At 36.0% G+C, this 16,197-nt stretch overlaps 1 protein-coding gene across 3 annotated transcripts in view; it reads right to left on the bottom strand.

The window, feature by feature from the left end:
- Window positions 1-16,197, bottom strand: part of Nost (Nostrin) — a 123,530-nt gene that overhangs the window by 81,917 nt on the left and 25,416 nt on the right. For all 3 annotated transcript variants that reach the window (XR_016142113.1, XR_016142112.1, XM_089093271.1), the window contains exon 2: window positions 91-349. Coding sequence is in view for 1 of the 3 variants with exons in the window: in XM_089093271.1 (XP_088949397.1) it covers window positions 91-349 (259 nt within the window). In the remaining 2 variants the exon portion in view is untranslated. The remainder of the gene's footprint in view (window positions 1-90; window positions 350-16,197) is intronic.

The raw sequence follows: 16,197 nt of genomic DNA, 5'->3' as shown, positions 1-16,197 counted from the left end.
GATGGACATGTACCTTGGACTGACATTCAAAAATTTGAAAGTATAAAGTTACAGATCATATGTAAATTTACTTTTCTTCTGTTGTCATACCTTGACCGTTTCCTTTTCTGATAATGTTCTCGACCTTCCGTGTCTAGAATCACCAAACCCAACGTCTTGCATTTTCTCATTGTCTCTGGCACACATATAACATTGTTTCTTGGCTTTAGCCTGGGCTGCACGCCATTCAGCCAGTGACCTCGCTGTTTTATCAACAGTGACTTCAACCGCCTTTCTGGTTCTATGCTGTGTCTCTATGACATGTCGAAATGGCTTGACTAGATCTTCTGACAGGGAAACGGCCAACGTCCTGGAAAAGTTAAAATGAGTAAACTGAGGAAAGTGGGTGATTACTGTCAAAGAATTTGAGCGTAAGTATGAAGTTTCCACGAAGCGAGGTGGGGCGATCACCCAGATTGAAAAGACGTGGCTTGAAGGTAAAAAAAATACAGTCTAAAACGAAGAACTACCACTGACAAATTTGGAGTCAGAAGTTTAATCGGCAACTTAAAAAAGAACGCCAAAACGGCAAAGAGGAAATTGGTTTTTAGCCACACTTTTTTTTTCTTTTTTTGTATCTAGCCATCAAAAAAAAAAAAAAAAAAAAAAAAAAAAAAAAAAAAAAAAAAAAAAAAAAACTAGATAAAAGTCCCGGAAAGGTTGTATTACAGAGAAAGAGAGAGTTTACTTTTAAAAAATGTTGCGACTCAAAACTTTTTCTTACTGGTTTAAACTCGTTATTTTTTACTGGTTAAAGATTTCCTACAAATGATACAATCAGCTTTTGTGTTCTTTATCCCTGACATAAGAACAATGGGTAAAAGTTTGGAGTTATTTTGCCTCCCTATGTGACAAATTCTTAAGGAATAATGTGATTACTATGAAAAAAAATAACACAATAAAACCAAGAAATGAAAAAATAAGTTTTAAACAGAAATACAGGACACTAATCTCTCTTTTTTTCTTCGTTTGTATTATTCGACGCCAGCGTCCAGAGTGAAAGACAGGATAGAAAACAAACGGACTTGATTTGTAATCAAAATATAAGAGAAGGGGAGATATTTACAATTCCAGGGTAAAGCTCAACGTTACAGAAGTTGGGTTTAGCAAACTTTATTTAAATTTTCATTTACAGGATTAGATTAATATTAGGACAACTTTATTGTCGTATCTTTAATTTTTTATTTTGATAGGCTATTGACAGCTCCTTAAAAGGAATCGTTTGTTACGAGGCATAGGCTATATTTGGTAATAACAGTTAAAATAGGCTATTACGACGTTTATTTATTTCCTTTACACGATTTCTGACATAAAAATGATTGTTTTGTTACTATAATACTCATAGTAAAAATTTTCGATTTTTCATCGAAATAAAGAACAAATTGTTTTTCGATTTTTCAAAAAAAAAAATACAAGAATAAAGGTTATTTTTCAATGAGAATGCCAAAATAAGGGATTTTTTAAGTTTTAGGGAGTCTAGGGGAAATTGGCCCCCCTGTAATTGAAGCCTCTGACAATATTAAATGCATACAATCCCATCTATGGATTTAAAGTTCTTAAAATTATTGCAAGTATGCATAACAGAAACAGCAATACACCTAGATAGTTGTTACTTGCCAAAGCATGGCCAAATGGAGCTACAAATGGATATTTATCATATATAGCTATAAACCTTCAGGGGCTTGAATACAGCCAAAAATTAAATATGCGGCCGAACAGAACCATATAGAGTTTGCCAAAAGGTTTTGCCAAAATACTGAATGCCTCTGGTGTTTTGCCATTGCTATAAATTCATTCAAACCTTTAAAAGCCCTAGTTAAGGTCTTTGGTACTGAAATAAGAACAGTTAATTAAATCAACAGTTCTCTACTCTTTATATACTATTGAAGCAAATTATAATGGTAGACTATGCATTAGCAACACGCTTCGAAAGATAAACTATTGTAAAAAAGACAGGCAAATGTGGTATAGTACGTAAGATGCGTTAAAATTTTATTTTTCTATAGTCCAGCATAGAAATGTAAATGACATGTCTCTAACTTCAAGCCAAGGGGGCAGTGGCGATAAGCTTTTCGTGGTATCCCCGAGAATAGTAGGCACAAATAGGGGCTTACTATAGCTAATGTCAGTCACCGTTCAGCCGCTGGCAGTATTTCCCAGTGTTTGACCATGAGGATGGGTATTTTGTGGAATACGAACCCGAGATTAGATGGATTGGAACCAAGAACGGATGCCAAGATCAAGTCGGAGTAGGTGAATCTCTTTGGACATATGAAGCACCAATCATGGCGCAAGAAAAGATACATTGAGGAGCAATCTAAGGTGGGAGTAAAAGTCCTCTTGCTTGCACCAGTTCTTAGGATTAAATGTCGCTTGCCACTGATGGCTAACGGATCACTGATGCCACTGATAACATTCTATAGAGCGAAAATTCTGAGATATCCTATCGGTTTAGAGCTGTCAAAAAGCTGTTTACACACCATCCTAGACTCCTAGTTTCAAAAGTCATACCACCATATGGTGGCGTATTTGTCCCTAAGGACCAGGGGCACCCATAGACTGAATTTTTGGGGGGGGCGGGGGCTGACCTGGTCTAATCAACACTTCCAGTGCTGAAGGTTTTTATAGAAATGGTGGTCGTATAAACTTCAAAGAGGGCTCATAGGATTGGTAATCAGAAGTTATAGTGCTCTTTTTCAGAGTCAAAGTGATCAGAATGCAAAAAGCCCCCCCCCCCCACACACACACGTCGTATTTTCCAGAAACGCATCTGATAGAAATTTTAAGATGGCCATTTGTTGTCGTAGAAACTTCGAAAAGGGCTCAGTCGGTTGGTAATGGAATGGGCTGGCACCTTCTTTAATAGTCAAAAGTGATTGGAGGGCAGCCACCCCCCCCCACACCCCAAGCTCATCATTTCCCCAAACACTTCTAGTCAAAATCTCGAGATAGTTATTTTGTTTGACGTAGTTTAAAAATTCAGAATTCATATCTTTGAGAATGAGAACCCCCTCATGGTCCTCAGGGCAAGAGTTGTAAGATATACCCCGAGGACCTTTTAAGTTCCTATGGAGCTAGGGGTCGTCTAAACTTCGGAGGGGGCTCATTGGATAGGAAATCTGAAGTTAAAGAACCATTTTTAAGAGTCAAATTTATCGGAGGGCAGCTATACACCCCCCCCCAGTCATATTTTCCCCCAATGCATCCGCTAGATATTCTAAGATTTGTTCGAAAATAGTCCAAAGATCGCGTAACCCAGCTTTTGGGGTTGATACAGCTCCCCAGAGCATAAGGCTAAGGGCTTGAAGTTTTGCCCCGGGGGGGATGTATGGATTTTATGAAGATTTGATTTTCCGAACTTAAGAGGAGGCTCATTTGATTGGAAATGCATAGTTCTAGTTTCATTTTAAGAGTCAAGCGTGATGGAATGAAAATAGCCCCCCCCCCTCTCTCTGATATCCTTTTTCCCCCAAACACATTCAATCGAAAATGTGAGATAGCCATTTTGTAGCCAATAGCCCAAAGAGAATATAACAATATCTTCAGTAATCAAATATAAGAAATATTTAGGTGGACATTGAAGTAAATCAAAACAAACTATGAGCATGTGAACTTTCAAAAAGGTGACAAAGCAATATCCCGAGAACAATTTATGTTATTAAGTTATATCTTTAAGAGTAAGTTGTGGGGGATTTTGAACTAGCCAGAAAGCGCTATGTGTATACTTGTAGTATTACAACTACAGTTACTGTAACCAAAGACGCTAAGAGTATTAAACTGAAACTTCTAGGAAGTGTTCAGGGGGAATTCCAATTAAATGAAAAAACTGCATACATTCAAGTTTTCAAAAAGGTATTTAGGTAATATCGCACGCAGTATCTCTCTATAATAGATAGAAATATAACTGAAACATTTAAAGTAGCTAGTCCGATTAAAAATTGAAAGTTATTGTATCATTTCTAAGAGTGAAAAGAAACTGGAGAGTAAACAGCCTGTCACTCGAGCTGATTTATTTCCCAAACACATCTAGTCAAAATTTTGAGACAACTATTTTGTTCAGCATAGTAGAACGGCCCAGCAACTATGTCTTTAGGAATATTGGGCATGTCAAACCCCAACAATTATGCAAAACTATGGATTCTTATAGAAAAAAAAAAAAGATATAAAATATTTTTTTTTTCATGGAAATGACTTTGTCAATAAAAAACGAACATATATTCATCTAAAAAAACCTTTTCAGACAAAACAAGCTTTTCAAAGAAAAGTAAAGAGCTCCATTAAGCCAAAAGTGGGCGGACAATAAGTCAAGTAGCCTCCAAAGCGAGAAACTACCAAACATCGCTATCAATAAGCAAATGGAACTATAAACGAACAGAAATTACAATAAATAGACGTGTATAACTCAAAACGAACAAAATGTAAGATTAGTAGAGCTGATAACCCCCATGCCTTCTTAAGACCAGAACGTAATTTGCGCTTTACTGAAAACAAAATATGTATAAATGTTTTCACTTTTTTTTACTTAAATAAGTAAAAAACTTTTTTTCCTCACTTTTTTTTTACCCATTTTTTATTTTAAGGAATAAATATCAGTAGGCTATAGGTAAATTAAACTGACAATCCACGGTCATTTATTATTATTATTATTATTTTTTTTTTTAGTAAAGCCTAAGTTATGGTCTGGTCTTGAGAAGGCATAGGGGTCGTCAGCCCTAGTCATGTTAATTTATGCTCGTTTCGAGTTTGACTCGACAATTTATTATAATTTCTGTTCGTTTTGAGTTTCATTTAATTGTTGATAGTGATTTGTGGTAGTTTTACGCTCGTAAGGTTATTTGACTTTATTTTTGCCCATTTTTGACTTAATAGAGCTCTTTACTTTTCTTTGAAAACTTATGCTGTAGAAAGTTTTTTACATTAATACAAATATATGACACCGTCATTCAGCCAGGGGGGGGCAGGCACCCCCTTGCCTCCCCCCCCTATGGGTGCCCATGCTGAGGGCACAATACAGTCCATACCATATAACCGGATATTATATAAATTTAGAACGTATATACAGTAATATCGACACTAAAGCAGGATTAGTTGCTGACCCAATAATGCCCAGATTTTAGTGGATATTTTTGGGGCGGTGTTTGGAGCCTGAATCCTCAAAAAATTAATTTTTAGTCGAATTTCTCAAATTTTAGTCAATGTTTTTTCCGATCAGGATGGAAAGAGGATTTACTCCCTAACCTCCCTCACGTGGAAGAATATTTAGAAATAAGCGTTAAAAACAGACTGTCTCTGATGAGATGACATCTCCCAGCACATGGCAAGAGTATTTTAGGGCAAAAAAAAGTTCACCTTCATGTGATTACCTCCACAAAAGTGGAAGAGAGAGGGGTGATCCCCAAGAGCAACATTTGTCCCACGCACTACTCCCCTTGAAATCGTCCTACCTCGAGGCCTGGAAAATCATGGTTGAGATTTCAACCCCCCCCCCTTCCCTCCCCCCCCAAAAAAAAACAATAATAATAATACCAATAGGATGCACCTTTTCAAGGGAAAATTTCATATTCGTAGCCTTGTCGCGCAAAAGATAAGTTTAGAATTAAAGAGTGAAGGGGCGGTAGTCCTCTTTATATTTAGGATGGCCCTGAATATGGTACTAATAATAAACTGACATCAAACAAAAAATGAGGTTTTCAACTGACAGTGAAGAGCCCCATTAAACTTTGAAATAAAATTATCTTATGTATGAGGGGGTCTGCCGCCACACTAATCCTCCCACTATCTCCGCAAAAATTTAGCATGCGCTTTATTGAAACCATAATTAATACACACAAAATAATTTGCTTTTACTTGGGAAAACAAATTTGTTTTCATTTAATGCTTAAAGAAGTAATCCTTGTAATGAATGCTTAAAGAATCCTCGAACCTGTAAAGAATACTTTTATTGCGTCCAAAAAGAAGTCCACCTAAGAAAAAACGTGAATTCCTAGGAATAATATCTGGAAAAATATGCACCAGGAAGGAAAAAATTTTTGATGGCAGGAACCCTGTGTTCAAAAATTAGTTTTTTTTTCAGGGAGAGGGGATTCTCGGGGAACTACCAGAAAATATAGTTTTTTTTTCTCTGGTTGTACTTAAGAAGAAGTTACAACTATAGTAAGAATCTCCGTGGGTTTCAAACCTGCCGAAAGCGCACTCGAATTCGACTTAAGTTACTGTGTTGTAACTTAAATAGAGAAAATATTACCGGCGTAAGCGCTGCCAAAAGCAATAATAATATGCAGTATTGCGCTGCCAAAATAAAGCCAAATCGATCCCAGATGTTATCGACCAGACCTTCAAAAGCCAAAAATGGTACTAAGTTATCCGCCTAATATAGCCATAAAAGGTTCACAAAAAGGTGAAAGAGTTTTGGTATGATATAGGCAAGCTACTATTTTTGAATAAAAAAATAGTGGGAATGTCCCTATTCACTTTGGATACTGCTCCGTATATGGGCTGAACACTTGAAAATAATTGTCTTGATTATAAGAATGAACCCTTCAAAGAAGGTATTTATTACCCGCTTAATTTTGACTTGAAAACAAAATATTTAATACATGCTACAAAAAGGCATTGAGCGAAGCTTAGAGCGCGTTCCCGGTGGACATTTTTATTTAATACATATTTAATTTAAATTTAAAACGAATTAACCTATGAACCTAGACTAGAACGGTTTATAAACTAATGCCTCAATACGCATTATAATGATCATTAAAATACGAGCAGTTTTAATGAGTAATGAGTAAATATGAGTGTTAATGCTTTAAAACCCATTAATTCCCATAAAATTTGGTCATTTGTCTTCATTTTTCCCAATTTGATGATGATTGCGAAGAAGTTAATTCACTAAATACGCTACTTAACCGTATTCACAAAAATTAAATACGAATTTAATTTTCAACCGGTCCAGCTGTTAATTCGCATTTTATGTTTAAATTTAAACTTAATTTAAAATTAAATTAATTTTTTAGTTTATTTAATTTCTGCTTAATTAATTTAATTAACTATTAACTTAACTAACTGTTTTTATTTAATATCTTTGCGTTTTAATACCATTTCTAAAGTTGTCCTAAATATGACCCCTAGCTCTTTACGCAGGGACAGCATTTAACCTAAAAGACAGAAGAAAAGATTCTCACCTGGAATGAATTTTTTTTTTTTTTAACTTTTTATCATACCTGGAACACGCTCTCAGATTGTCATGTTTTTTTCCGTAAATCACAGGGGGTTTGAGGAGAAAGCAACCCACTTCATAAATAAAGCGTAACTCACGGGGGTTTGAGGAGAAGGTAACCCACTTCATAAATTAGATAATTCGTGTTCATTCAAAATTCTAGCATTGTTCTTCACTTGAAACTAAAATAATAAACTATTTTAATTAACGAAAACTTGTTTTTGTTTAGTATCTGTCGTTTCCAATATCTCATTTAGGGTTGTCCTAAATAGAAGGAGCTCCCATCGCCCTTAACCTTCTTTCTTGACCGTAAAGTTCAACATCTGTAAAACAATTATTCAGAAATGATAATCACACCAAAAGGGAAGGGGGTACCAGCGCGACGCGAACACATGTGCTGCCATCTATAATCAAGTCTAACGCTGACGGGATATAATATATTCAAGGATTATTGATCCACGAAGGGGAGAGAATTTCTGAGAAATTGATTTGCATAATCGAGGGGAACTGGATTTCTGAGAAATTGATTTGCATAATCGGCGTGGAATTATTTATCAACGAAGGGGAATTAAGAAACAATATGGCTTCTTTGATCTTTAGGTCTGAGAGATAAACGATCTTTAGTGACAGAGATAAATTGATATTCTATTTTTAAATATGGCTTCTCCGGTCATTAGGCTTAGCGATAAATTCTGGAATTAATATTCTATCGAAGCCATAATAGTGTAGCTAGGAACACCTATGAGATGAAGACAGATTGAATATATTTTACGCGGGAAAGGGTTTCCTAGGAATTTCAAATGTGACAGCGCAGGGATGCTGAAACAAAGGAACACGCCGAAATTACTTTTAGGGGATTATTTGGGCGAAACCGTTTGAGACATTATAGAAGATGATTTAGGCGAAACAGTTTGAGACATTTTAGAAGATGATTTGGGATGAAACTCTGTGGTCGTTATAATACACAAGTTCCATTTGAACAGTGTTGTGAGGTCCCCATACCCAAACCCCAAGGGGCCCCCATCCCCCGAGCCCCCAAAGGGGCAACCTTCCCCTCCCCTCCCCCCATTTTTTTAAAATACTTTTTTGAATCAATTTGTTTGTATGTCTGGGTTGGTGTTTGCAGGTCAAAGAATTTATCTTTGTTAGTTTGAGTGTCTAAAGTGTCAGTCTTTCTCTGTTTGTACGTCAGAATCTATCTATTTGTTTGTATGTCTGGGTTGGTGTTTGCAAGTCCAAGAATTTGTCTTTGTTGGTTTGAATATCTAAAGTGCATGTCTTTCTCTGTTTTTATGTTTGAATCTATTTGTTTACATGTCTGGATTGGTGTTTACAAGTCCAAGAATTTGTCTTTTTTGGTTTGAATGTCTAAAGAGCCTGTCTTTCTCTGTTTGCATATCTGAATCTATTTGTTTGCATGTCTGGGTTGGTGTTTGCAAGTCCAAGAATTTGTCTTTGTTGGTTTGAATGTCTAAAGGGTCTGTCTTTCTCTGTCTGTATGTCTGATTATATTTGTTTACATGTCTGGGTTTGTGTTTGCAAGTCCAAGAATTTGTCTTTGTTGGTTTGAATGTCTAAAGTGTCTGTCTTTCTCTGTTTGTATGTCTGAATCTATTTGTTTGCGTGTCTGGGTTGGTGTTTGCGAGTTCAAGAATTTGTCTTTGTTAGTTCGAATGTCTAAAGACCATGTCTTTCTCTATTAGTATGTCTGAATCTATTTGTTTGTATGTCTGGGTTGATGTTTGCAAGTCCAAGAATTTGTCATTGTTGATTTGAATGTCTAAAGTGCCTGTCTTTCCCTGTTTGTATGTGTGAGTTTATTTGTTTGCATGTGTTGGTTTGTGTTTGCAAGTCTAAGAATTTCTCTTTGTCGGTTTGAATGTCTAAAGTGTCTGTCTTTCTCTGTTTGTATGTCTGAATCTATTTGTTTACATGTGTGGGTTGGTGTTTGCAAGTCCAAGAATTTGTCATTGTTGGTTTGAATGTATAAAGTGTCTGTCTTTCTCTGTTTGTATGTCTGAATCTATTTATTTGCATGTGTGGATTGGTGTTTGCAAGTCCAATAATTTGTCTTTGTCGGTTTGAATGTCTAAAGTGTGTGTCTTTCTCTGTTTGTTTGTCTGAATTTATTTGTTTACATATCTGGGTTTGTGTTTGCAAATTACAGAACTTGTCTTTGTTGGTTTGAATGTCTAAAGTGTCTGTCTTTCTATGTTTGTATGTCTGAATCTATTTGTTTGTGTGTCGGGGTTGGTGTTTGCATATCCAAGAATTTGTCTTTGTTGGTTTGAATGTCTAAAGTGTCTGTCTTTCTCTAGTTGTATGTCTGAATCTATTTGTTTGCATGTCTGGGCTGGTGTATTTAAGTCCAAGAAATTGTCTTTGTTGTTTTGAATGTCTAAAGTGGCTGTATTTCTCTGTTTGTATGTCTGAATCTGTTTGTTTGCATGTCTGGGTTGGTGTTTGCAACTCCAAGAATTTGTCTTTGTTGGTTTGAATGTCTAAAGTACCTGTCATTCTCTGTTTGTATGTCTGAATCTATTTGTTTGCATGTCTGGGTTTGTGTTTGCAATTCCAAGAATTTGTCTTTGATGGTTTGAATGTCTAAAGTGACTGTCTTTCTCTGTTTCTATGTGTGAATCTATTTTTTTGCATGTCTGAGTTGGTGTTTGCAAGTCAAAGAATTTGTCTTTGTTGGTTCGTATGCCTAATGTGCCTGTCTGTCTCTATTTCTATGTCTGTATCTATTTCTATTCATATCTGGGCTGGTGTTTGCAAGTACAAGAATTTGTCTTTGTTGGTTTGAATGTCTAAATTGCCTGTATTTATATGGTTGTATGACTGAATATATTTGTTTGTATGTCAGGGCTGGTGTTTGAATGTCCAAGAATTTGTCTCAGTTGGTTTATCTGTCTAAATTGCATTTTTTTCTCTGTTTTTATGTCCGAAGCTATTTTTTCGCATGTCTAAATTGGTGTTTTCAGCCTCAAGTATTTGTCTGTGTTGGTTTGAATGTCTAAAGTGTCTGTCTTTCTCTATTTGTATGTCTGAATCCATTTGTTTGCATTTCTGGGTTGGTTTTCGGACGTCAAAGAATTTGTCTTTGATGGCTTGAATGTCTAAAGTGGAAGTCTTTTTCTGTTTGTACATCTGAATCTATTTTTTACATGTCTGAGTTGGTACTTCAAGTCCCAGAATTTGTATTTGCTGGTTTGAATGTCTAAAGTGCCTGCCTTTCTTTGTTTTGTATGTGTGAATCTATTTTTATGCATGTCTGGGTTGGTGTTTGCAAGTCCAAGAATTTGTCTTTGTTGGTTTGAATGTCTTAAGTGCCTGTCTTTATCTGTTAGTATGTCTGAATCTATTTGTTTGCGTGTCTGGGTTGGTGTATGCAAGTCCGAGAATTTGTCTTTGTTGGTTTGAATGTCTAAAGTGTCTATATTTCTCTGTTTGTATGTCTGGTTGTTTATGTTAGCATTGGATGATTGATATTTGTTAGGTGAAGAATTTGTCTTTGGTGATTTGTAAATCTATAGTGCCTACAACTCTCTCGTTTTGTGAATGATTCTTTTTGTTTGCATTTCTTGGTTTGGTGTTTGAAAGTACGTGAATTTTTCTTTGTTGCTTTGACTGTCTAAAGTGCCTGTCTTTCTATGTTTATATGTTTGAATCTATTTTTTTGCATGTCTGGGTTGGTGTTTGCACGTCCAAGAATTTGTCTTTGTTGGTTTGAATTTCTAAAGTGCCTGTCTTTCTCTGTTTGTATATCTGAATCTATTTGTATGCATGTCTGGGTTGATGTTTGCAAGTCCAAGAATTTGTGTTTGTTGGTTTGAATGTCTGAAGTGCCTGTCTGTCTCTGTTAGTATGTCTGAATCTATTTGTTTGCGTGTCTGGGTTGGTGTTTGCAAGTCCGAGAATTTGTCTTTGTTGGTTTGAATGTCAAAAGTGTCTGTCTCTCTGTTTGGATGTCTGAATCTATTTGTTTGCATGTCTGGGTTGGTGTTTACAAGTCCAAAAATTTGTCTTTGTTGGTTTGAATGTCTAAAGTGTCTATTTTTCTCTGTTTGTATTTCTGAATCTATTTGTTTGCTTGTCTGGTTTTGTGTTTGCAAGTTCTAGAATTTGTCTTTGTTGGTTTGAAGGTCTAAAGTGCCTGTCTGTCTCTGTTTGTATGTCTGAATTTAATTGTTTAAATGTCTGGGTTGATGTTTGCACGTCCAAGAATTTGTCTTTGTTGGTTTGAATGTCTAAAGTGCCTGTCTATCTCTGTTTGTATGTCTGAATCTATTTGTTTGCGTGTCTGGGTTGGTGTTTGCAAGTCCGCGAATTTGTCTTTGTTTGTTTGAATGTGTAAAGTGGCTGTCTTTCTCTGTTTGTATGTCTGAATCTATTTGTTTGCATGTCAGGGTTGGTGTTTGCAAGTCCAGTAATTTGTCTTTGTTGGTTTGAATGTCTAAAGTGCCTGTCATTCTCTGTTTGTATGTCTGAATCTTTTTATGTGGTTGACAGGGTTTATTTTTGAACGTCCCAGAATTGGTCTTTAAGGGTTTGAAGGCCCAAAGAGTCTGTATTTCTCCGTTTATGTGTCTTATTCTATTTGTCTACATATCTGGGCTGGTGTTTGCAAGTCCAAGAATTTTTCTTTGTTGGTTTGAATGTCTAAAGTTCCTGTCTTTCTCTGTTTGTATGTCTGAATCTAATTGTTTGCTTGTCAGGGTTGGTGTTTGCAAGTCCAAGAATTTGTCTTTGTTTGTTTGAATGTCTAAATTGCCTTTCATTCTCTGTTTGTATGTCTGAATCTATTTGTTTGCATGTTTGGGCTGGTTTTTGCAAGTCCAAGAATTTTTCTTTGTTGGTTAGAATGTCTAAAGTGCCTGTCTTTCTCTATTTGTATGTCTGAATCTATTTGTTTGCAAGTCTGGGTTGGTGTTTGCAAGTCCAAGAATTTGTCTTTGTTGGTTTGAATGTCTAAAGTGCATGGCTTTCTCTTTTTGTGTGTCTGATTCAATCTGTTTGCATGTGTGGGTTTGTGTTTGCAAGTCCAAGAATTTGTCTGTCGGTTTGAATGTCTAAAGTGTCTGTCTTTCTCTGTTTTTATGTCTGAATCTATTTGTTTGCATGTCTGGGTTGGTGTTTGCAAGTCCATGAATTTGTCATTGTTGGTTTAAATGTCTTAAGTGCCTGTCTTTCTCTGTTTGTATGTCTGAATCTATTTGTTTACATGTGTGGGTTGGTGTTTGCAAGTACAAGAATTTGTCATTGTTGGTTTGAATGTCTAAAGTGTCTGTCTTTCTCTGTTTGTGTGTCTGAATCTATTTATTTGAATGTGTGGATTGGTGTTTGCAAGTCCAAGAATTAGTCTTTGTCGGTTTGAATGTCTAAAGTGTCTGTCTTTCTCTGTTTGTATGTCTGAATCTATTTGTTTGCATGTCTGGGTTGGTGTTTTAGACTCCAAGAATTTGTCTTTGTTGGTTTGAATGTCTAAAGTGTCTGTATGTCTCTATTTGTATGTCTGAATCTATTTGTTTGCGTGTCGGGGTTGGTATTTGTATATCCGAGAATTTGTGTTTGTTGGTTTTTATGTCTACAGTGGATATCTTTCTCTAGTTGTATGTCTGAATCTATTTGTATGCATGTCTGGGTTGGTGTTTGCAAGTCCAAGAGTTTGTTGTTTTTGATTTGAACGTCTAAAGTGCCTGTCTTTCTCTGTTTGTATTTGTGGATCTATTTGTTTACATGTCTGGGTTGATGTTTGTAGGCCCCAGAATTTGTCATTGCTGGTTTGAATGTCTAAAGTGTCTGTCTTTCTCTGGTTGTATGTCTGAATCTATTTGTTTACATGTCTGGGTTGGTGTTTGCAAGTCCAAAAATGTTTCTTTGTTGGTTTGAATGTCTAAAGTGCCAGTCATTCTCTGTTTGTGTGTCTGAATCTATTTGTTTGCATTTCTGGGTTGGTATTCTCAAGTCCAAGAATTTTTCTTTGTTGGTTTGTATGTCTAAAGTGCATGTCATTCTCTGTTTGTATGTCTGAATCTATTTGTTTGCATGTCTGGTTTGGTGTTTGCAAGTTCAAGAATTTATCTTTGTTGGTTTGAATGTCTAAAGTGCCTGTCTTTCTCTGTTTGTATGTCAAAATCTATTTGTTTGCGTGTCTGGGTTGGTGTTTGCAAGTCCAAGAATTTGTCTTTGTTGGTTTGAATGTCTAAAGTGCATGTTTTTCTCTGTTTGTATGTCTGAATCTATTTCTATGCATATCTGGGTTGGTGTTTGCAAGTCCAAAAATTTGTTTTTGTTGGTTTGTATGTCTAAAGTGCCTGTCTTTCTCTGTTTGCATGTCTTAATCTATTTGTTTGCATGTCTGGGTTGGTGTTTGCAAGTCCAAGAATTTGTCTTTGTTGGTTTTAATGTCTAAAGTGACTGTATTTCTCTGTTTGTATGTCTGAATTTATTTGTTTGCATGTCTGGGTTGGTTTTTGCAAGTCCAAGAATTTTTCTTGGCTTGTTTGAATGTCTAAACGGCATTTCTATCTCCTTTTGTGTGTCCGATTTTATTTGTTTTTATGTCTGAGCTGTTGTTTGTATGTCCATGAATTGTTCTTTGCTGATTTGTATGTCTAAAGTGTCTGTCTTTTTCTGTTTGTATGTCGGAATTTATTTGTTTGAATGTCTGGATTGGTGTTTGCACGTCCAAAAATTTTTCTTTGCTGGTTTGAATGTCTAAAGTGTCTGTCTTTCTCTGTTTGTATGTCTGAATCTATTTGCTTGCATGTCTGGGTTGGTGTTTGCAAGTTAAATAATTTGTTTTTGCTGTCTTGAATGTCTTATATGACTGTCTTTCACTTTTTATGACTGACTCTACTTGTATATGTATCCGAGTTTATTTTTGCGTGTCAATGTGTTTGATTTTACTTGTTTAAATGTCTAAAATGCATGTCTGTCACTGTTTGTATGGCTGAATCTATTTTTATGCATGTCAGGGCGGATGTTTGTAAGTCCAAGAATTTGTCTGTTGGTTTAAATGTCTAATGTGCATGTCTTTCTCAGTTCGTATGACTGAATATTTTTCTTTGCATGTCTAGACTGGTTTTTGCAACTCCAAGAATTTTTCTTTGTTGGTTTGAATGTCTAAAGCGTCTGTCTTTCTCTGTTTGTATATCCGAATCTATTTGTTTACATGTCTGGGTTGGTGTTTGCACGTCCAAGAATTTATCTGTTGGTTTGAATGTCTTAAAGTGCCTGTCTTTCTCTGTTTTTATGTTTGATTCTATTGGTTTGCATGTCTGGTTTAGTTCTTCCAAGTCAAAGAATTTGTCTTTGTTGGTTTGAATGTATAAAGCGACTGTCTTTCTCTGTTTGTATGTCTGAATGTATATGTTTGCAGGTCTGGGGTGGCGTTTGCAAGTCCGAGAATTTGTTTTTGTTGTATTGTAGGTCGAAAGTGTCTGTCTTACTCTGTGTGCATGTCTAATTGTATTTGTTTGCATGTGTGGGCTGGTGTTTGCAAGTCCAAGAATTTATCTTTGTTGATTTGAATGTCTACAGTGTCTGTCTTTCTCTGTTTGTGTGTCTGATTCTATTTGTTTGCATGTCTGGGTTGGTGTTTGCAAGTCCAAGAATTTGTCTTTGTTGGTTTGAATGTTTAAAGTGTCTGTCTTTCTCTGTTTGTATGTCTGAATCTATTTGTATGCATGTCTGGGTTGGTGTTTGCACGTCCAAGAATTTGTATTTGTTGTTTTGAATCTCTAAAGTGCCTGTCTTGCTCTGTTTGTATGTCTGAATCTATTTGTTTGCATGTCTGGGTTGGTGTTTGCAAGTCCAAGAATTTGTCTTTGTTGGTTTGAATGTCTAAAGTGACTGTCTTTCTCTGTTTGTATGTCTGAATCTATTTGTTTGCATTTCTGGGTTGGTGTTTGCACGTCCAAGAATTTGTCTTTGATGGTTTGAATGTCTAAAGTACAAGTCTTTTTCTGTTTGTATGTCTGAATCTATTTGTTTGCATGTCTGGGTTGGTGTTTGCAAGTCCAAGAATTTGTCTTTGTTGGTTTGAATGTCTGAAGTGCCTGTCTGTATCTGTTAGTATGTCTGAATCTATTTGTTTGCGTGTCTGGGTTGGTGTTTGCAAGTCCGAGAATTTGTCTTTGTTGGTTTGAATGTCTAAAGTGTCTGTCTTTCTCTGTTTGTGTGTCTGAATCTATTTATTTGAATGTGTGGATTGGTGTTTGCAAGTCCAAGAATTAGTCTTTGTCGGTTTGAATGTCTAAAGTGTCTGTCTTTCTCTGTTTGTATGTCTGAATCTATTTGTTTGCATGTCTGGGTTGGTGTTTGCAAGTCCAAGAATTTGTCTTTGTTGGTTTGAATGTCTAAAGTGTCGATCTTTCTCTGTTTGTATGTCTGAATCTATTTGTTTGCATGTCGGGGTTGGTGTTTGCATATTCAAGAATTTGTCTTTGTTGGTTTGAATGTCTAAAGTGGCTGTCTTTCTCTGTTTGCGAGTCTGACTCTATCTGTTTACATAACTGGGCTAGTGTTTGCAACTTCAAAAATGTGTCTGTGACGATTTGAAGGTCTAAAGTGGCTGTATTTCTCTCTTTGTTTTACTGAACCTGTTTCTTTGCTTATCAGTGTTGATGTTTGCAACTTCAAAAATTTGTCATTACGTGATTGATTGTCGAAGTTGTCGCTCTTTCTCTGTTTGTTAGTTTGACTCTATTTGTTTACATGTCTGGGTTGGTGTTTGCAAGTCCAAGAATTTTTCTTTGTTGGTCTGAATGTCTAAAGTGTCTGTCATTCTCTATTTGTATGTCTGAATCTATTTGTTTGCATGTCTGAGTTGGTGTTTGCAAGTCCAAGAATTTGTCTTTGTTGGTTTGAATGTCTAAAGTGCAAGTCTTTCTCTGTTTGTATGTCAAAATCTATTAGTTTGCATGTCTTGGTTGGTGTTT

This window comes from Artemia sp. Qi Xiang Cuo, chromosome 8 (assembly GCF_049724085.1).
Source record: "Artemia sp. Qi Xiang Cuo chromosome 8, ASM4972408v1, whole genome shotgun sequence".
Classification (NCBI taxonomy): Eukaryota; Metazoa; Arthropoda; class Branchiopoda; order Anostraca; family Artemiidae; genus Artemia; species Artemia sp. Qi Xiang Cuo.
This window is presented reverse-complemented; position numbering and strand designations above follow the sequence as displayed.